This window comes from Periplaneta americana, chromosome 11, assembly GCF_040183065.1.
Source record: "Periplaneta americana isolate PAMFEO1 chromosome 11, P.americana_PAMFEO1_priV1, whole genome shotgun sequence".
Taxonomy (NCBI): Eukaryota; Metazoa; Arthropoda; class Insecta; order Blattodea; family Blattidae; genus Periplaneta; species Periplaneta americana.
Genome location: NC_091127.1, coordinates 2765687 through 2789250, shown reverse-complemented (window position 1 = coordinate 2789250; position 23564 = coordinate 2765687). Strand labels below are relative to the sequence as shown.

Sequence of the window (23564 nt, the reverse complement as noted above, 5' to 3'; positions counted from 1 at the left end):
AGTATAATATTATACTACTATGGAATTTAAGTGAATATTCTTTCTTAACTCTCTATTATGTTATTAAGATTTAAAACACAAGTGCAATATTAAGAAATCAGTGTTAGTACTTTTGTTTTACAGACAATATAGATAATATTAAACAGAAAGAAGCCATATAAAAATAACGACATAAAATTTCACGTTTCGTTTGAAGTTTGTGCACCACTGTTTTCTTAATCCAACAGGTTGCTTATTCATATACACAACCCTTCCTCTTTCCATACTTAGCGCTTGCTGCCCGCGCACGACGTCAAGGTCAGAAAAATGCGCTTGCTTTGACATCACTGCCTTAAAGTAACGTGTTGCCTACATCCCCAAAAATAGGAGCTAGAGATATAGGCTGTAGATAGACAAATAGGTCGATATATTGTTGGATAGATCATTTGACATACAGATTAATAGTTACATTAGTCTATGCAGTGGCGAATCCTCCAAAATGCAAAAAGGCATTGCTGCTTTTATAACAGCTGAGGCTTGAAACCTGGCTATTGAGGCTAGTGACTCCTCTCCATTTCCTCTCTTTGAATATTTGATCTCTTGTTGTTGCAGTGTCGGACCCTGATGAAGTGGAGCCTCCAGGGAACACAGCGCGGGCTCTACAGGCCACCGCCCTCATTTTGCTGGCTGTGGTGGGCTCCGGAACTAACACTTTGGTTGCCGTCGTGTTCTACCGTCGTCCAGCGCTAAGATCTCCTTCAAACAGGTCAGCTTCAGTTACTTGAATATCGAGAGTTATCCTTGAACTTGGTACTTCTGCCAGTACGTGGATATTGACTTTGTTTACAAAAACAGTGATCCTATTATATCTAATTTACAACTAAATTATATATTTTTATATTATATCTGTCCTAAAAATTAAAGCGAAATTTATATTCATAGCATTGATGTTAAAATATTTATTTTATGCTCGACCATGCCGAAATGTAGTAATTATACACCTGGTAGCAGCCCTTTAATGGACCTCATTAAAGTACACCTATTCATTAAAGTTCAGGTGTTCCACCAATCAGAAAATAGAATTGTAGCAATATGAAAGCGCAAGTATCGATTATTCTCGGATATGCAATCGAAAGACAACAATAAATCACCTAAATTTTGAAATAAAGTCAGTTCTGTTACTATAATAATTAGCGTTAATTGTAAATAATATTCAAATAAATTCAATTTGTCATCTCGTTTTTCATTGTCAAGGTCAATGTCTGTTTCTCGGAAAAAATCAATACTTTCGCGTCTGCGCACATCTCACAATTTACGAGGTATTGCACAAGGTCAGTTACGCTCCTCAGTCAGATGAGAATAACATGAATACTTATAAATCATTTCAAGTTATAAATATGGTCGAGCATAAAAAGTCGTATGAAACTTGCCTATAATGGTAATTAAGACGCTCGTATGAAAATTATGAAACTCGCTTGCGCTCGTTTCAAAAACAAACATACTCGTGTCTTAATTACTATCATTATAGCCTCGTTGCATAATGTACTATTATTCTGCATAATTATAATGTATTTATTTTTTAAAGTTACAGCTGATTACCTGCTCTCTGTAACTGAAACTGACGCATTTCTAGCTGAAGAAACGTACCAATCCTCTCAAGAAAGGTTCCATTTCCCTATCATAGAAAAATATATATTGCACCTTATTTTTTGCCCCGTGTTGTCTCAAGTGATGGTCTTACGTCCTACTGACCACTGAAGATAGTGTCTCCGTTACCTGGAAATTCGTTCTTAAAATAGATTCGGTGGAGATTGTGATGGTGATGGTGATGGTGTAGGTGAAGATGATGATCATAATGATGGTGAATTAAAACTATTAGTTAAAATCATAATATATTATTTTATTGTAGGATGATTTTCTATAAATATAACATTCCATTTCTAGAACGTTACAACTAAGTACCTGTCATCTCGCTTCACTTACCTTTCTTCCCACCATAATCTGAACACACGCTCTCGTCATGAAACAATACTAACAATACCATCCCATCGCACCTCTTCATACTCATCCTCTTTCACAATAGCCCTGCCAAGACTCTGGAATTCGCTACCTGCTAGCATCAGGGACTGTCGAAATAAAATTGAATTCAAACGAAAACTTACTAGGCACTTGGTCAGTAATTGATTACTTGTAAATAGTTTCTTTAATCTATCACAAAATATTTCAATATTCAGTAATTTCATCACTATACAATTTTGTTATTCTAGATTTAATTTGTAATTCAGTAAATATAAAATATTCTTTGTTTCTCTATGATAAATTATCTAGCTTTAATTATTCAGGTAATCTTTTCGTACTTTGATTTTATTGTAATTGTAAATTTAATGCTAATTGTAATATTGTTTGTAATTGTAATTGTAAATTTAATACTAATTGTAATTTTATTGTTGATATTGTAGTTGGAATCTCCTGGTAGAGGGGCAGAGAAGGCCTGACGGCCTTATCTCTACCAGGTTAAATAAATAAATACTACTACTACTACTAAGTAAAGACATTTTGAAATGGGACATTATGAACTTCCCGCTCAGCTTCTAACCTAGATTCCCAGACGATTTCAATAAAATCTGGGTTCGTTGTCTCCTAGAAAGACTGTGATATAAGTTGCGAACATTAATAACACAGAACTATAAATTTAATGTAAATCTCTTGCACAATGCAAATAACTTCGCGTGTAAAATGGAAGAAGAGAGTAACTTTGATTTTATATGATTTAGCATCCGCAGTCTTCACACACAGTATCAAAGTCAAATATCTAAATATTATTACTTTGGGCCTACTGCAGACACATAATAATGTACAAACCAGTAGAGCAGTTATACCAAATACCTTACTATAATAATACCGGGCAGCTAGCAGTTTTGCGTGCGAACGACGCTGGTGCTGCTACCTACCTGCCGGTGTGGAGATACTCGCAAAACAAGCTGTAATCAACTGCAATGTATATTGTTGCTGGGCTACTTAATAGTTTTATTAATTAATGCTGTGTCAAAATTTCAGGGTGTATATGAGCTGTTTATAATTGTGACAATTGCAGCATTACAAATTGCTCCAAATCGTACTTTCGATTTCCGACAGTTCATAAAACGTGAGTCGACAAAATTCGTTATTAGGTCTAATGCCTTTGTCTCTGTGTTGATAGAACAATAAAAATTAGCTTTTTATTTAGGCCTAATAAATGAATAGAAGTTAAAATATATTGGAAATTTTAAGGTTTTAACAAATTAAGTTTTATTGTTGTCCACATGCCTTTACTAATTATTACAAGCATCATATTACTACCATTTTGTTTGCAGTTGTCAGCAATGGGTATATAAAGCATTATTGTAAATTCATTGCTAATGTCAGAACTGATTTTGTCTTACTAAAGCAAAGAAAAATATGTAACAATTAATAATTACAGAAAGTAATATGAAGTATGCAATATTATGCAGCTCTGATATAAGGTAATAATTTTACATTAAATACTATTCGACATTTCTTAAGTGTTTCATATATTATTCCACATTAGTAACTCACGTTTTAAACAATAGTCCGAATTCCGCTATGTTAATATTTGTATATGTGGACGTAATTCCATCCCCCTCCGCTAGATGTCAGGTCCGCGATATTTCGCACTCACGTCAATGCTGCTAGTATACAGCTGTCCGGTATTATTTGGTTATACCTGAAATTAATATTGAAATGTTTTGTATAGTTTTATAGTAGGATAAAAACGAAACTTAATAAAATCTTCAAGTTACATCACTATCGTATCCTGAATTCTCACAGAGGGCATGCATTGCATTGGTACAAATTTCCCGCGGACTTCCCTTGTATTATGCACTGCCTGAAGAATTCTGTAGATGTCGAAAATATTAGAGTGGCACGACTAGCCAACTTTTCAAAGTACCAGTATGCCTATCTTTAAGTCTGATTTACGAATCGAAAGTTGTTCTGGAATAAGGAAAAAGAATGATACCTTCTAAGATTTGAAAATATAGTATCAGCTTAAAAAAAATCCCACTAAAATGCTAAGGCATACATACGTATGTTAGGCGTAAATATCTGCGAAAATATAGGAAAAATATATTTTAAACGTCAGAAACGAAATAAATTGAATCTGAAATGTGACATGCAGTGATGAGACCCTAATCAATTGACTACTCATTTTTAGACTTTTGTCATTATCATCTTTTTTAGTTTCACATTTGACAAGATTAATTGCCTCTTTTGTTACTTAAATTTTTAGTAGTAGGAAAATTTCTGTCATTGTGAAAGTTCTTTAGAACAGTAGGTACTCTTTCTGAGAAAAATGGAAAAAATATATTTCTCAATGAAGACCTTTCTGAAAAAAGTTCACATTTTTGTATCTTATGTGTCTTATGCCAGCGGCCATTGAAAAGTCAAGAATGTATTTTAAAGATCGCAACATACGCACAATTGATGTGAAGTCGGACGCTTCATATAATAAGAATACGAATCATTTTAGCGACAAAATTCTTTTAGAGCAGTGAAGAGGTGTTCAAAGTAGACAATATTGCAGTGAAACTATTAAAGAAATGGTATATTTGTCGGATTACTAGCACGGTCATAGGAAGAAAAGTAAAGAAGGTAAACTTGTGAATTATAAATGAGGCAGTAGAGCAAGTGGACAGCTTCAAATACTTGGGGTGTACTATAAGCAGTAACATAAGCTGCTGCCAGGAAGTGAAAAGGAGGATAGCAATGGCCAAGGAAGCTTTTAATAGAAAAAGGAGCATCTTCTGCGGACCTCTGGAGAAAGAACTAAGGACGAGACTAGTGAAGTGCTTTGTGTGGAGTGTGATATTGCAAACATGGACGAATTGAAGAGAAACGAATAGACGCATTTGAAATGTGGATATGGAGAAGAATGGAACGTGTGAAGTGGACAGACAGAATAAGAAGTGAAGTTGTGTTGGAAAGAGTGGGTGAAGGAAGAATGATGGTAAAACTGATACAAAACAGAAAAAAGGAATTGGTTGGATCACTGCTGAGAAGAAACTGCATACTGAAGGATGTAGTGTAGGGAATGATGAACGGGAGAAGAGTTCGGGGCAGAAGAAGATATCAGATGATAGACGACATTGAGATATATGGATCATATGAGGAGACAAAGAGAAAGGCAGAAAATAAGAAAGACTGGAGAATGCTAGATTTGCAGTGAAGGACCTGCCCTTGGGCAGAAAACTATGAATAAATGGTATAATGAGTTTAAGGAAATTTGATATAATACAGTACAAAAATTGAGTACCAAAGAAGAACATCATTACCAGCTAAATGGAAAAAGATAGTCTGGACGGACAAGGTACAAGAATAAAGCAGGGACTAACTTAACATAGAGCGTATTCCGAATATCACCTGTGAGCAATCCGATGACATCACGGTGTTCCGAATTCCACCGATGACGTCATTGATGCTCCACCGGTGTCGCACCGGTGCCATCAGCTTGCAGAGGTTGTGGCAGTCTCCATCAGCCGCCATCAGCGAATCTGATTGGTTCTTGTATAGGGCGGGAATTAGCAGACGAATGACATCGTGCACTGTTGTGTCATGGCGGTGTGTTCTGCTGTATTGTTTGTAATGAGCACAACGTAAAAACAATATGTTAATGGCTTATGAGCGAACATGTCAACGACCAGTTATTACTACCGGTTCAAGAAATAAATTGTTCATGCTCTCTTTTCTTTGTACGAGATGGCAGTACGGAAATTTCGCAAAATTTTGCTAGCGTAGCACAGACAACTACTTATACAGTCGCCATGACAGCCATCAATCCTTCCAGCAGTTTTGTTCCTAATTCGCTGCAGCGTGACGTCATTGTTGTCCACCGCTCCGGTGAGATTCGGAATACGCTGATAGGCTATTTCTTAATGGAGGATGAAGTCACTTCACCTGATTTTCTTACGTAATATAATGAGAGTTAAATATGGGAAATGCCTGTTATTATTCGGTTGAGAAACTTTTATCATCCAGTCTGCTGTCGAAAAATCTGAAAGTTAGAATTTATAAAACAGTTATATTACCGGTTGTTCTGTTTGGTTGTGAAAGTTGGACTCTCACTTTGAGAGAGGAACAGAGATTAAGGGTGTTTGAGAATAAGGTGCTTAGGAAAATATTTGGGGCTAAGAGGGATGAAGTTACAGGAGAATGGAGAAAGTTACACAACGCAGAACTGGACGCATTGTATTCTTCACCTGACATAATTAGGAACATTAAATCCAGACGTTTGAGATGGGCAGGGCATGTAGCACGTATGGGCGAATCCATAAATGCATATAGAGTGTTAGTTGGGAGACCGGAGGGAAAAAGACCTTTAGGGAGGCCGAGACGTAGGTGGGAAGATAATATTAAAATGGATTTGAGGCAGGTGAGATATGATGGTAGAGAATTGATTAATCTTGTTCAGGATAGGGACCGATGGCGGGCTTATGTGAAGGCGGCAATGAACCTCCGGGTTCCTTAAAAGCCAGTAAGTAAGTAGTATAATGAGAGCGCGACGTGCCGCAGGTTCGTGCTGAGCCTGGTGCTGGCCAACCTGCTGACGTCGCTGGTCGTGGTGCCGGTGCTGCTGGTGCAAGTGCTGCACTACGAGATGGCGGCGCTGTGGTGGCTGCGCCAGGTGAGCTCCGGCCTCACCACGCTGGCCGTGACGGCGGCCATCTTCTCCGTGCTGGCCATCGCCGTGGACCGCTACAACGCCGTGCTCAGCCCGCTGCACTACGCCATGACCATCACGCGGCAGCGCAGCCGCGCCATGATCGCCGGCGCCTGGGGCGTGGCGGGGCTGCTGGCCACCCCGCCCTTCCTGGGGGCGCTGGTGGCGCCCATCAGCGTCGCCGTGCCCGAGCCGCACTCCAACTGCACGGCGGGCGCCGAGGGCGAGGTGTTCCGCCTCACGTACGCGCTGGTGCTGGTGACGCTGGGCTTCACGCTGCCGCTGTTCGCGCTGTGCTGGATCTACGCGCGCATGTACAGCGCGGCGCACCGCAACAGCGAGCGCACGCGGCGGCACAGCATCTCCGCCAACCCGGGCGAGGTGGTGTCCAGCAGGCCGAGCAGCAGGGGCGGCTCCCTGGACCTGCCCGTGCCGCCGGCGGGCACGGGGACCCCCGAGAACTTCCGACGCACGTGGAAGACGCCGCCGCTCACGATAGGCATGCCCAAGAGACGCTCGTCCAACGCCAGCTTCTCCGCCCTGCTGTTCCGCGAGGAGGGGCGCGCGGTGAAGACGGCCGCCATGGTGATCGCCTCGTACCTGCTCTGCTGGACGCCATACTTCGTGGCGCTGCTCATCGACACGTGGGGCGGCGTCGGCACGACCGCGAGCTCCTACGTGATGGCGCCCACCTTCGTTCCGGAACCCTTCCGCTCCCTCGCTCTCTTCACGGCCCTATCCAGCGGCTGCATCACGCCCTTCATCTACGTGTTCCGCAATGAAGCGGCGCGTGCCGAAGCCGTCAAAGTGTTGCTGTGGTGGCGCCCGGGAGGCGGCAAGTACAGCGGGAATGTGACGCGATGCAATCGGGATTTCGAGACCTACAACTGCAACGGAAAACCTTCTGTCGCGACTGGCAACGGTTTTGGTCCGCCCTCAGTTCATCAAGACAACTTCGCTCTTCGTCGACAGTCGCTTTCCTTTTGTGATAGTATCTCAGTTCAAAGCTTCCACATCCCCACCACGACCCTGCCGTCTTCCTCGGAATGTCGTCACTGCTCGGACCCCTCCGTGCTCGGGAACGGACCCGGCACGGCGGACTTCGTAGCGACGTACGAGGTGATCGAGAGTCCGAACGAGGACGAGAGCAAGCACAGCGGCGCAGAGGACACGGGCGCCGCCAAGCCCGCCCCCAGGACCAGAAGAGAGAGCGTCACCTTCCGCCTCGCGTTCCTGCCGCAGCGGCGTTGCCAGACGTGCATCCGCCAGAACTCCGACTCTTCCTCTGGGAGCGGCCACCCGCTGATCCGGAGCGCCGACGGCGCGGAGCTGGAGTGCAGGACGCCGCCCGTGCTGAAGCCGTCGAACAGCACGTCGGTGTCGTCGCTGGTGAAGATGACGGTGTCGCAGCGGAGGCAGCAGTTCTTGATAGGGCGGCAGGGCAGCTCGGGGGAGGAGCTGACACCCGGCAGCGAACCCGAGACTCCGCGGCACGTGATGCTGATGGGTCGGCGTGTAGTGGGCCACCACGACAGTCTGGGGGAGGAGGAATCCTTGCCCGAGACTCCCCAGCAGGTGTTCGTGCAGAACAACAATAACAATGACCCCAGCGCGAAGCAGAGCGGAGCTGTCATCCTGGAGCTGGAGGAACAAACGAAGAACGGCGTGCGGGCGGTGCCGAGATCAGCTGCTGTTTTCCAGGTAAGAGTCTGGTAAATCCTGTAACCAGTCGTAACACATTACCGAGTGAGGCACTTACAACTACTTTACATATCTACTACACTGTCGACGACCTGTTTTCGCTAGAATTAAGAACCATTAAGAGCTCAAAAAATCTAGCCCAGAAGGAATAAATAATAAGAAAAAAATAGTATTTTCAGTGTAAAGTTTTATTTCTTAATGGTACAGTAGCATAAACGCAGAATAAATTTATCTAAATAAAATTATAATAATAATGGAATTTGCCACGTAATTTAATGTGAAGTAAGTTAACGAAATATCGTCATTAAACTTTTATCCTTAAGTTTAAAGTCTGTATGCTACAAGAAAAACAATAATAGAAAGAAGTTATGTTAGTTCCTTTACTGCAATAACAAAAACAATAGAACGTAATAGTGATGTTCTTATATTCTTCATGGGAAGGAAATATATTTTCTCAACAGTAATCTCACTAGAAGTTTTGATTTATCTAGAGATAATTATTTCACTATTACACGATTAGAAGAAAGTAACTAATCTAATGCAATGAAATATTAATTGACTTACTGAAATACTAAACTGTCTTGAAAATGTATTATTGTACCATCTCATCATTACAAATATTCCGTTAGATGGCAGTAGTGTGTTATGAGCTTTTCTCTTCTTACCAGTTGTGCCAACCGTAAAATCTTCATTGAACTATATGGACGATTACTAGTCAAGAAGGCTTTGTTGATTCAGTTTCGTTATTATTAAAACAGTTACATTCCACTTCAATTATCAATATATATTAAACAATCTCTGATACGTGACTATCCATAATCTCATACAGCAGAAGCTATAACATAACCTAAATAATATAAACAAGATAAATGATAGACAAGTTTTAATTAAGGATGATGAAGTAAACATGAATGATTTTAAAAGGTACAATTTTATTATTGAGAGTACAATGTTCGCAAGCAAAGAAACAAATGCTAGGGAGTGATAAAACATGTTAGAGAAGTGATAAAAATTGTAGGCTAAGCAGTCATGATTGGTTGAAACACGCCGTTCCTCACCGTTTTATTGGTCAATAGCAGTATGACGTAGTAAAAGTATAATAGTCATTTTAATTACTTCCTATTATTACTCTGTTTGCCGTTATATGAAACAGAAATTCGTCCTCTAACCTAGTTTAAGATAATGTAGAAGTCCTAAATGTAATCGCACGCCGCAGGCATTTCTTCCACCTAATGCGTTAACAGGATTATCCGAAAATTGAATCCGCCTTGTACTTTTGGTGGAAAACTTCCAGCGATGACGTCACGTTACACGTTAATTGCGTGGAGGAGGTTGGAGGACTGCTTGTCGGGTTTCGCAGTTGCGTGAGAGAGTTTTAGTCTGAATTGCAATTTGTGTTGCGGTGTTGTTTATATCTGGAGCGCCTGTAAGTCAGGGATGAGACAAAGGCCGACATAAATTATATTCCATGTTTAACGAGTCTCTGAATAACTACAGGGACATCATTTTATTTTTACTTCAATTTTTATTGTACGTGAGTTTTTGAATGTACTTCACTCCCACCCCTTCTAGTAATGAAGTTCAACCGTCCTCCACACATATCCAAGACCTCATATACAGTCATAGTAGCCTTACGGTCATAGTAAACAATACGTTCCAAAAATATGTTCGCGTTTTCCAGTGACGAAAGAGCTTTCAATATTGAATCATTTTCGCACAGGTACTGCCGTCCGTTTGTCTACGTCGCATCCCGGTTTCCCCCACCTGCTTTTATTCGCCAGCTAGTGGCTGGGCTGTCTTAGCTCTTTTCTGAGAACATTAATTTCTGTTAGGAATTGGACGTCTACGTAATACTATATAACTATTTAAAATAATTTAAATGAAAGGCCCTCGTTATGTAATTAACTGTCACGTGATTTCCCCCCTTTCTACGACCCTACGACATAACCACTTGGACGGACAGTAGATAGTATGTCTGAGTAATTTTGTCTTTTCGGATCGGGCGGAAGTTAAGATTGAATTTACAGTACGTAAGGTACTCTTTTATAGAGTAGGTACAGAATTATTTCAACATGAGTTACTAGTACGAAGGACGAATCTGGTAATTGCAATAATATGCACAAAAGAACTGAAACCTGTATCGAAATGAACGGCCACCATTTTAAAAATGTGTCTAAATATCCATATTATGATTACTTTTTAATTTAACTTCATTCTCTATATTGTACGCTAATGTGCTGTGGACAGTATAATATACACTGCATAATGAATACGTCCACATGGACAGCTCAGTTCATGAGTAAAAACACTTATTGTTAATACTGTACTGTATTTTGATTAAACAAAAACCTAATGAAAATTATCAAACTGAAAATCGCAATATTTCCTAGTTTACGTAAATGGATGAACTACTTTTCTTCCCTCCTATACCTAGTAAAGTGATTTGTTTGTATTCTACGCCAGTATCATCGAACTCCAGTCGTGGAAGGGGATAGCAAACGGCGTTGATACAGAGGTACAGGCAAGTTAATATTAAAAATGTTAGTAAAAATAAAATGATGTCCCTGTATTAGGCAAACGGTTTGTAGGTGGGAAGACAGAGAGAGTAGAAGTAAAACGATCCGATAGTCTTGCATTCGTTCTGTCGGTTGTAAATTAGTTGACACTGTCGACAGGTCAATGTTGGTGTGAGTGTGGCAAGAGCTAGTCTACCGTGTGGGTGTGTGTTGTGCCTGCCTTGTACACACTGGATATTTGTTGGTATCCGAAAGAAACTGTTTGAGTTATTGGCTCGTTCTGGAGCCGTTTCACTAACGTAAGTTCAATGCTTCACTTGCAATAAAATTTCGTAACCCTTCAAATCTTTATGAAACACGCTGTACTTAATAATATTTATTGTGTTTCAATGTTTTCCTAAAATGTTCAATGTCAGAGATTTATGTACAGATAAAAAGTTCAAAGCTCATTTAAATACTTTATGCATGTTCAGATGCAACCTGTTGGGTGTAGGGCAAACTTGCACATAATAATAATCCGGTCTACCTACAGGAAGTTTGCCGTTCTAGGAAGTACACAAATCTTGCAGTTATCTAAGGCGGAAGATCAAACAGCCACACAGGCCAAGTAATTGCCTGTTACAAGGTTCGGAAATTGTCCGTTGAGGCGTTACGGAACTTGGCGAGCCGATCGCGTAACGATTTACGCAAACATTGGTGGAGATATCCTGTTAAACAAAGCTGCATAGGTGGAGCAAGACACACCGGCAGAGCGGTGTTTAATGACACAAGATTAGATCTGTGTAGCGCCGATACCATCACATTGATCGTCAGCGCGTTCAATAACTCACAGATAGCTACACCTGCAGCCTAGTGGTAGGTAGGATTCAGTGAGGCAAAACTGAAAACTTGAAATTTAACCTGTAATATAATTTATCAAACTAAACTATTGAGGAAATTAAACGCAGAATAAATATGAGAAATGCGTGTTATTATTCGGTTGAGAAGCTTTTGTCATCTAGTCTGCTGAAAGTTAGAATTCATAAAACAGTTAACTTATATTAAGGTTGTTCTGTGTGGTTGTGAAACTTGGACTCTCACTTTGAGAGAGGAACAGAGATTAAGGGTGTTTGAGAATAAGGTTCTTAGGAAAATATTTGGAGCTGAGAGGGATGAAGTTACAGGAGAATGGAGAAAGTTACACAACACAGAACTGCACGCATTGTATTCTTAACCTGACATAATTAGGAACATTAAATCCAGACGTTTGAGATGGGCACGGCATGTAGCACGCATGGGCGAATCCAGAAATGCATATAGAGTGTTAGTTGGGAGGCCGGAGGGAAAAAGACCTTTAGGGAGGCCGAGACGTAGATGGCTATTAAAATGGATTTGAGGGAGGTGGGATATGATGATAGAGACTGGATTAATATTTCTCAGGATAGGGACCGATGGCGGGCTTATGTGAGGGCGGCAATGAACCTCCGGTTTTCTTAAAAGCCAGTAAGTAAGTAAAAAATTGAGAGGGGATTTAAGAAAATACAATTGTCGCGTGGAATGTATAAACTTGAGTTTAGGTAACAAAATAAAATATATTTTCTGTTTAACACTTTGATGTATTTTATTTGATATTCATGTATATTTATTTAGGCCTACATGTAACACATAACCAAATATTTCCATGACTCTTGCGTGAAATTAATGAAAAAGATTAGAAAACTGGGGGAGAAACAATTGAAAGATACGTTATCGCTCATCATCACAAGGGAATTTGAGGCTGTGAGAAAAAATGTATGTGAGCTCCAAGCCTTTTGGTCACTTCTCTCACTCCGTTTTCACCGTTCCGTTGAAGGAAATTAAGAGATGTTTGAAGTGGAAAAATCGATAATTAACATAACCCAAAGGCCATCGGCATATCTCAGTCGGATATGGCGCTTGCTTGTCGAGCCGGCGCGGCTTCGATTCCCGCTCGGTCTGATTACCTGGTTGTTTTTCCTCAGTTCCCCCAACCGTATGGCGAATGTCATGTAATCCTCGATTCCATCTCGGCATCACCAATCCCATCGACTCTAAACAACCTAGTAGTTGATAGAGCTTCGTTAAAGAACAAACTAAAAAAACGTAACCCGATAGCTTGCATATGAAAAAGAATTGTGTAAAAATCCTCGAGGCGCAAAATGCGACGGATCGCGTGAAAACAAGGCATGAAGTTCATCTTACACTTCTGTTGCCATCATACGACTTTACCTTCTTTTTTGCCTTAATGGTAGGAATCCTCCACAGTACCATACAATAACATTCCTTCACATAGAACTATTCATTTTAAATTTCAGTAAATTCATATTTTAAGTGCCCTCTTCATTTGTATTAAATAATAGGAATTATCATTATTAATAATAATAATAATAATAATAATAATAATAATAATAATAATAATAATAGTGCACACTTGTGGAGTAACGCTTAGCACTTATGACCGCGAAACCACGTACCCTGGGTTCGGATTCCAGTCGGAGAAAGCTACCTGGTTGTGGTTTTTTTCGGAGTTTCCCCTCAACCCAATATGAGCAAATGCTGGGTAACTTTCGGTGCTGTACCCCGGACTCATTTCACCGGCATTATCACCTTCATTTCATTCAGACGCTAAATGACCTGAGATGTTGATACAGCGTCGTAAAATAACCCAATAAAAATAATAATAATAATAATAATAATAATAATAATAATAATAATAATAATAATAATAATAATAATAATAATATGCTGATTAGGACAGAATTTTCCATTTATGCACCACAGAAATAAAGATGTTTAAATACTAATAATAATAATAATAATAATAATAATAATAATAATAATAATAATAATACTTATTAGCTTTTAAGGAACTCAGAGGTTCATTGCCGCCCTCACATAAGCCCGCCATTGGTCCCTATCCCGAGCAAGATTAATCCATTCTCTATCATCATATCCCACCTCCCTCAAATCCATTTTAATATTATCTTCCCATCTACGTCTCGGCCTCCCTAAAGGTCTTTTCCCCTACGGCCTCCCAACTAACACTCTATATGCATTTCTGGATTCGCCCATACGTGCTATATGCCCTGCCCATCTCCTGTAGGGGTATGAGCATATTTATTCCCACCTAACCTAACCTCCTGTACTCCTACAAAGTCTATTCTATATCTAGCTAGTTCTTTTGCCACTAATGTTACCCCTCCTGTTCTATATAGACTTGTAACAATTCAAGTACCAAATCTTAAAACCTTATTCCTTTGCTGTGGTCGTGCCAGAGAATCAGTCCCATTCCGAGGCTTATTTCAAGGAATCGTAACAAGCTGTTTTTTTACGGTGATGGGTTGTTAGCCCTTCGCCCAACCCCCAAGCTGGAGGACCATCACTCATCGGCTGTCCGCGACTGCTTATTCAATATATTCACAGCTACCCTCCATATCTGGAGGCCGTCTCCTCTATCCGTAATAATAATAATAATAATAATAATAATAATAATAATAATAATAATAATAATAATAATAATATGCTGATTAGCACAGAATTTTCCATTTATGCACCATAAAAATAAAGACATTTAAGCAAAAATGTAAATACAATGCACGATTAACCAATCAAATGTGAACGTATTCAGTTTATATATAGCGATAAGATAAGTTGTAAGTTAATCAGAGAGAATTGGTTTGGAAGTCTTTCCAAACAAATTTTAGCTGCACTTTAAATATTATACGATGTGGTAAGGGGGCAGGAGAGTCGGCGAGGATTGTCTTTGACTGGGTGCATCCCGTCGAAGCCCTCTCGCTGGCACTGTCTCTATTGGTTGTCCATCGTACGATGAAGACGGTAGAATAATCTCCCTGAAGAGACAGCTCATTGACACGCTACTGCGATATTGGAAGTACATACGTAAGTTATAGAATAAAGTTTTGTCGCACAGACACTTTATAAGTCCCAGAAAGGAAGCAGTAGGCATGATCAGAAGACCAGCGACCTGGTTCACAAGAGAACGACTAGTTGAGGTAATAAAATTAGTTTTGTTTCGTTGTATGTCTGATCATGCGCACTGCCTCCTTTCTGGACTTGTGCGACAAAAGGTTTTTCTAAGACTGTACATATCCTGGGTTAATGTTCAGTAGAATTGTATGAACTGTTCAGAAATAAGCTTTGGCTGTTTGTCGATAATTCTGAAGGATATTTGCTTGCACGCTATAAACGTTCTCAGAGTTCATAAATAGAAACTTTGTGGAAAATTTCGTCTGAAAGTGTAAATTTCTCTATGTCATGAATAAAGCCCAGTGTTTGGTCACCGACGCAGTTAGCTATGTACGGAGTACAGCGCATCATCACGCTACAGGATTAGTTCGTTCAGTTTCTGATTAATGTGAGAGTAGACTGCCGTTGGTAGTCTAGTTGCGTTCGTTTATGCCACAATTTTTGACAAGTACTTCAGAGATCTGTCTGCAACTATTAAAGCTGTCGAATCGTCAAACAAAACACTCTCCAATTAGTGGAATACTTTCGGCAAAAAATAAATGAAGTAGAAGCAATGTCTGGTGCTGAAAATGTTAAAGCTGAGTGCCCAAGAAAGATCCCGGATATTGTGTATCTTGTGACATAAGCTATATTTTTATGGACTTCGACAGCAGAAGAGTTGTGCCAATGCAGACGTCTCTGATATTCGAAATTTTAATTCCCACCAATTACTTTTTGTGAGGATGAAAGACGTTTTTGTGGATATAAACATTTTCTAATAGAGGAAATCACTAAAAATGTATACCTATTGATTGTTATGCCTTTCAACTGACAATTTTAACTTTATTCTAAAAGCTTCGAAAACGTTATTGTTTTATTTCTCTTCAAAACTGTACAGTTCTTAGCTTCAGATGATTAGTTACTTTCTTAGGCACCAAATACGTGTAGCATTTATTAAGCAATTAATACTTGTACTTTCTGCATTTGTACTTGTTGTTTGCTCGTATTTGTAATTATTATTTTTGCATGTAATGTATTCGTCCTATTATTTATATTTCTTGTTCATTTCCTTTCTTTTCATTTGCTTTTTTTGTATTTGTATTCCTGATACTGTGGAAGAGAAGATCTGATAGCAGATTTCACTGCAAAAAATAAATAAGTAAATAAATAAATAAACAAATAAAAACAAATGAATAAAACTTATTTTTTATGTAATTTATATTTTCATAGAGCTTTCTCATTATTTTCTATTTTAAGTTTTACATTTGTTGCATAACTTTCTTAGAGCTTTTTATTCCTTGTAGGCTCTCTTACTCAATCTAATATACAGGGTGATTCACGAGGATTTACCGCCACTTACGGAGCATAATCCCGAAGACATTTTGAGCACAAAAGTCAAATAAACGTGGGTCTTATTCTCAATAATTTCAGAGTTGCAATAACTTCAAGTTGTTAAAATACCTTTTTCTTAATTTTTAAGAGTTAAAGTTTGTTACAAATAGAGAATGAACTATTCAGAAGTATGATTTCTTTAATTGACTAGTATTCTGAAGCTAAAAATGTGTTGTTAATTGCTTAGTTGCTTTGTAAAGAAATTTTGTTAAATTTTTAATTACAAAATTACATTTTTCTTACGCATTTATCACAATTGTTACAAATCACATCATTCTTGTCCACTCTTTAAGGGGAGGCAGAGGTGAATATTTCAAAATCCACAAAATTTATCCGATTTGTTTGAAATTGATCATGGATACTAAGTATGTTATTAGTAATGGACATACCAAGTTTCAACTTTCTAAGTACAATAGTTCTGTAAATATTAATAATTTTATAAAACTTTATATCGTTTGATATAAAATGCTCCATGCACCATATTGTAAGAAATTTTCAATATTTCTTTTTATTTATATGTTCAGAGAAGGTATATAAATAATGATAAGTATAGTTTATTATGGGAATAATATAGTAATACAGTTATCTTGGTTTCAATTTCATACTTTTAAGGGCACAAAATCAAAAACTAACATCGGAATATCAAAATAAAGATAATAAAAATGAAAAAAAAAAAAAAACAAATTTTCATTTTTTCTACAGTTTTGTTCGAAAATTTCACCTCTGCCTCCCCTTAAGGCTGTACATTAGGGTGCAAAATTGAACTTCAAAGAATCAAGTTGCTAGAAGTCGTGTAATATCTAACATATTGTGATAAGTGCGTAAGAATAATGTAATTTTAGTTAGAAATCGAAAAAAAAAAAACCGTACAAGCAACTATGGAATTAACAACATATTTTTAGTTCTAGAATACTAGTCAATTAAAGAAATACTTCTGAATAATTCATTCTCTATCTGTAATATTATTTTATCCTTAAAAGGTATTTTTAAAAACTTCAAATTAGTGTAACTCTGAAAATATTGAGAATAGGACCCATGTTTATCACAATTTTTACTCAAAATGTCTTTGGAAATAAGTTCTATAAGTGGCGGTAAATCCTCGTGAGTCACCCTGTATATTCTATAGATTATAATTGATACCTACATACAATATGTAAAGAATGACAGCATTATTTACACAGTTTATTGTGTCAACCGACTGTACATGATATACAGCAGACACGGAAGTATGTAGACGTCTGGAGCATAGTGACCGCTTGCCTAACTTGCGTGAAATGTGACCAGACACTGTGCTCTGACCCTGAGGGAAATTCCATTCTAGAAATTGAGGAACAGTGGCCTCAGTTTCAGGAGACGTCGCTGGAGAGGCTGGCGCCGCTGTCGGCGTCCCAGGAGAACTGCGGGGGCGGCGTGGAGGCGGTGGTGCGGCAGGACTCGGGGCGCAGCGACACCACCGTGCGCCAGGACTCCAACTACAGCGACGTGACCGTGGACAGCGGCGTGGTGCCCGACATGGCGCCCTTCAACCGCAGCCAGTCCAGCAGCAGCAGCATCAGCGCCGCCAGCTACAGCGCGCCGCAGCGCCCCAAGCGGCACCGGCACAAACTGCAGAGGCTGGCCGCCGTGGAGGACGAGGAGGCCGTGTCCGTGGTGGCGCCGCCCCCGCTGCCGCCCCCGCAGGAGCCCCCCGCGCCCCGCAGGACGGTCAAGAGCAGGCTCAAGTCTAGTTTCAAGTCCAGGTTCTACAGGCCGGCGTTTCGGATACCAAAATGTGACTTTTAGCGGGTGCGTCGAAGTGTGAACCATTTACCTTCTGTAGAGCCGTGCGCTGTGTGATCTAGTCTAAATGTACACAAATTCTAGTCAGATGGTTCGCGATTTTACATTACCTTAACGAGGAATGTTGCCATTACGATATACACACAGAGACAAAAACATATTCTTTACGTACTTAAACATAAGTATAAAATGCGCACTTCAAATGAATGTGTGACCATACAAAACCACATCGTTCTTAAAAACTTGTGAATACCTTCTTTATCAGAATGATAAAGATTGTCACATTTTTATGTTGTCTACGGCTGGAACCGGAGCAAAATTTTTACAGAAAAGGTGAAATAACCTTCAAGCAGAAGAAACAGAACATCTCTGATTAAACGTGACCGGAGAATGTGTCATGCCACTCGGTAATCCATTAACGGTGCAACATCGTACAGGGTTTCCTTCATACGATTAAATTACTACACACGTTACACGATTATTATAGGATTGTAACAAGAACGAACGCAGGGAGCAACAACAAATAGCTCCAATATCATGTCGTGTCACAGAATGGAATCGCTTTTTATTTCTAATGAAAAAGTAAATACGTATAGATGATTTTAAGTCTCAACACCAACCGGAATACATACCTATATATAATTAAGAGAAAATTGTTACGTGAAGAATGTAAATATAACTTTTACTGAATTGTAATGGAACCACCTACGTTTTTGTAAACAAATTAATAAAATCATAGAGTTTCACGTCCTTAATGCGTGTAAGGACATTGAGCGTTTACTCTGTCCGCTATGCCGGCTAGACTTCCTAGTGGCAAATAGCTGAAGGATCGGATGATTTCAGTTTATTTATTTTATTGATGCAAGTTAATCTAAAGAAACGAAATGTGTCATAAGTAATGTGAGTTTTCTCTAAACAAATTCTCTGATATATATAGAAAAGATGAAAACATTGATATATTGTTCTTGAAACTAAATATGAATACAGATAAAGTATTTGAATTTTCCTTTCCTTCCAAATACTATTCCCTACCATCTCTTAAAACAAACATACTCTTAATCCTTACTGGGATTTCCAGTGTACGGAATCCCTATTTGAGGCTTGAAAAACTTGTCCCGTGTTAAATCTGTATGGGACAAAAAAAATTCCGTATTTAGGAACATTTTGGTTTAATTTTTATTTTATTCGTTTCCTTCACTGTTTGTATGGATATCGTGTTGTAGAACTATAAAAAAGAACAATAATTTTGTTATTAACACCAATGTCTTTAGAAACGTGACAACGAAGCATATAAATTTAAACCTTCAGCTGCTTCTGTTTCAGTTAAAAGTAAATTTATTCTCACGCAATAACTGTGCTTGATTATTGGTACAGTAATATTGTTCCTGGATTGTGTATAGTACGTGTGAAGACGTAAAAAAATGTTTCAGACCAAAATGAATGCTTCTCGGCGTGAAACAAAGGGGACGTGCTGCATTTAGAAGGGCAGGGCGTTATTTACTGGTACACTGACGTTAAAAGATATCTGACTCTACTAATCGACAGTAAAGTTATCGATAATTTGTTGGGTGTAAGCGTGGCGTCTTTAGTTATTACTAGACTTCGTGGAATTGCCACGAGAATCGTAAGGTTTACTACGCACGCGGTATAGACTGTATGAGAAGGGGACGTGCAACGGATGGAGTATGCCTCTGATGTAAACACTGAGCAGTATACTGCGGTTACAATAAAACCTGTATCCTGCATTCAAGAAATATAATGAATGATCATTGAAGTAGGAAATGTCTAAACATGTAAATACACAATTATTTTGTAGTGAGATATATTAGCTCTTAAAATTTAATGTAAGATACTCACATCATCCTTGAATATGTACATTACAGTGAATAGTTACGTACACTTTGAGCGACTGCAAAGTAATCTCCTCCGATGGTCACTTAAACAGTTTTTATATTAGGAAATGTACGTTCAACATCACACGATGTAATAGGTGCATATTTGAAGAACAGAAAGTCACTACTTTTTAGTACACCAACTTCAGACGTCTTGTCGTGACCTGATACTAAATAATTTATAATACGAAATTGTGAATAGGCAGAATTTTAGTAATAAAGTTTCTCAACTTACATTTCACTTTTTCTGAAATTAGTGATTTGTTATTTTGGATAACGGTTTGTGATACTTTATACACTATATTAAGGGCTTCTGAGAGTTGTAGTTTAGACGATTCTAACAGGGTGATGCTTTTGGACACGATTTTAAAATTAGAATCAGTGAACACAATATCTTCCAATATTCAGAAGGCAATGATTTTACAGCTGCAACAGCGGAACTGTCTGTGCTATCCAATGCATCAATTATCTCCATTATTTTGCTGTAATGTTCTGCATAATAATTAACAACATCCAACCACGTTCTCCAACGGGTCAAGACTGGCTGCGGGGGTAAGGGTATTCCAGGGGCAATTATTTGGAACAACAACACTCTCATTGTAGTATGTTTGATTGAATTCTTGTCTGCACTGAACAAATGTTAAGTTTTGACTATTCCAACCACAGTAAAGCAAAAACAAGTGCTTACATAGGTATACATTAGCTGTAGCTGCTCTATCTATTTGGACCGGTCACAACTCTTAACATGAACTGCTTATACTACGAGACCGGGCGGTCGCTCACCTCGTCTATACTACCATACATCGGCAACCTGATAGCATGCTGCGTGTGGCAATTCAACGAAGTCTAGTTATTACTATGAATAGTTGACGAAGATTGTAATCAGTGTCGCCAATAGTATATAAATGTACCCGCATTATAGAATTCAATTTTTCATTCCACTCTACTGATTGTAAAAAAAAACACTCCATTTATAATCTTTTCGCTGTAAGAAAAATCCTAATATAAACAATAGCACGTGACTGAAGTGAGATTTCATTGGCCGCTGTTTGGCGCCATAGATTCTCAGTACATGTTCCCGCCCACTGTTGTACATTCTGTTTCATGCTAAACATTTCCCGTTACTCGTCAAGTAGGCCTAACCTCACTACTATGCATTCGTTTGCTTAGAAAACATTTACTTTATAATTACTGTGATTAAAACTCACATAACTTATTATATACATTTAAGACTATTTGTTTTTCTCCGCTTTTGAAAGGGTTTCCACTCTTATGTTTAATAACCACACACACCGAGGATGCAGAAGCCATACTTCAGTACCACGTGCTTACGTGAACAACTACGAGCTCAAGTGACGCCAGCTTGTTACAAGAACAGACTACCTCGGTATTACTGTTGGTATTCATCCGCGTTCATAGTACATAACAAAATATAAAAGTAGTTTTTCTTTTACATATGAGCGAAGTTATATGTTTCATTGTATTTAACAACTAGAATTGAATTTTTTATTTTAAAATAATATAAGATGATAGTTTCCAAATACGGACTATATTTTCCTGCGTCATGTGAGTGTTTCGACTGGGAGCCAATCACGGGTATGACAGGAACGTGCTTGTGTTTAAATTAGGATTTTTCTTACAACGAAAATAGTATAGCTGGAAACTGCTGATACTGACAATTTTTAACCGCCGCAATAATGGTGCCACCTATTGAGAACTAGCGGAACTCTTTCAAAGGTTGTCAAGTTTTTTCTATCTTTGGTTCTGACTTATCCCGTAGTTGGAAAGTTCGCTTACACGATCATAAAATCCTAGGTCGGATATCTTTGAACGCCAGTGTACAATTAACACAGCCTTGGCAATATTATCTCTCCCAATATGTGTCGTTAATGTTTCTTCTAAATTTTACTAATACAAATAAACTAATGGTTAGTAATAAAACAGCTTCAGTGGTACAAAACTAAGTTTTGTTTTCCTTTCTTATAGTGCCCTTTAACGGGCTTATGCACTGAAATGTTGCTCACATTTTTTTTTTTGTCTCTCTTATTAGTTTCTCGTATTTTCCTCCAGTTAAATCTTGCAACTGTCCCTTATTTGCATTTTGAAAACCTGGCAGCCCTAGTCCTTATACCTTGTATAGAAAGGACCGCTACCTTAAAAGTAGGAACTATATCATGTCTTCATTGATTTCTTTACAGAAATATGAATAATACGAACTGGTTTTTTATCCAGCAAATCATTTTTAAGTAATGATTAGAACTTAGCAGCTACATTTTATGAATAATTTCAGTAACAAATATAGAGTACGTAACGTATAGGCCCTATTTGCTAAATTGGTACTGTATTGTATGTTACATTCTAGAATATATGCAGAAATTATATTCTTGAATAGTTAAGCACTTGTTCATAAATTTTCTTTTATATTTTCATATTTCCATAAAACATTAATTTACTCTTACTGACTACTTCTACTTTCCAAGAGCCAAGTGTTTGCAAAAGTTAGTTTATGCTCGACCATGCCGAAATGTAGTAATTATACACCTGGTAGCAGCCCTTTAATGGACCTCATTAAAGCACACATATTCATTAAAGTTCAGGTGTTCCATCAATCAGAAAACACCATTGTAGCAATATGAAAGCGCAAGTATCGATTATTCTCGGATATGCAATCGAAAGATAACTAGCGAAACGTCACGGAGGCTGGAAATCAAATACTGTCGCAGAAGGTTATGTTCTGTTACTATAATAATTAAAGTTAATTGTAAATAATATTCAAATAAATTCACTTTGTCATCTCGTTTTTCAATGTCTAAATCAATTTCAAGGTTATATCAACATTAATTTTTATTTTACTGTCTAGATTGTTTCAAGGTCAATGACATTTGTTTCTCGGAAAAAATCAATACTTTCGCGTCTGCGCACATCTCACAATTTACGATATTGCACAAGGTCAGTTCCGCTCCCCAGTCAGATAAGAATAACATGAATACTTATGAATAATTTCAAGTTAGAAATATGGTCGAGCATAAAAAGTCGCATGAAACTTGCCTATAATGGTAATTAAGAAGCTCGTATGAAAATTATGAAACTCGCTTGCGCTCGTTTCATAAACATACTCGCGTCTTAATTACTACCATTATAGGCTCGTTGCATAATGTACTATTATTCGAAGAAGTCGTCATTATTGCAGTACTCGATATCTGCATACATTTTCGAATATGCTCTGAAATTCTGTAATATTTGGATGCCGATTACGTCTTGTAGTGAAGAGGAACATTTTCATCACGAAGTATTTTCAGAGACAGATGTTACAGTTTGACTAATAAAAATCATAGAATGACGTTTATGACACAATTAAGTAGCAAGAAACAACAAGAGTTTATTGGCATGACCTTCATCGATCATGAATTTTCGTTGCATACATAGCCAAGCGCTGCTCTCATAAAATACATTACTATTCATTGACTGCTTTTTTGTGAATTTTATTTCAAATTAACTCGTTACAGTAAGTGCTTAGGATAATCTGTATTCAAGCGTTTCCACACATCAGTAATTTTTATTTTAGAGAAAAAAAAATTGAATAAGTTTGCCAAAGATTAAAGATACCTCTGAGGCTATGCCAAGAAA

At 38.4% G+C, this 23564-nt stretch overlaps 1 protein-coding gene across 1 annotated transcript in view; it reads left to right on the top strand.

The window, feature by feature from the left end:
- The window catches only part of LOC138708721 (uncharacterized), a 470957-nt gene extending 451060 nt beyond the window's left edge, over positions 1 to 19897 (top strand). Inside the window, exons 4-6 of the mRNA XM_069838834.1 lie at positions 592 to 745; positions 6547 to 8395; positions 17611 to 19897. Coding sequence (XP_069694935.1) covers positions 592 to 745; positions 6547 to 8395; positions 17611 to 18048 — 2441 coding nt within the window. The 3' untranslated portion in view covers positions 18049 to 19897. The remainder of the gene's footprint in view (positions 1 to 591; positions 746 to 6546; positions 8396 to 17610) is intronic.
- Positions 19898 to 23564: the final 3667 nt, after the last annotated feature.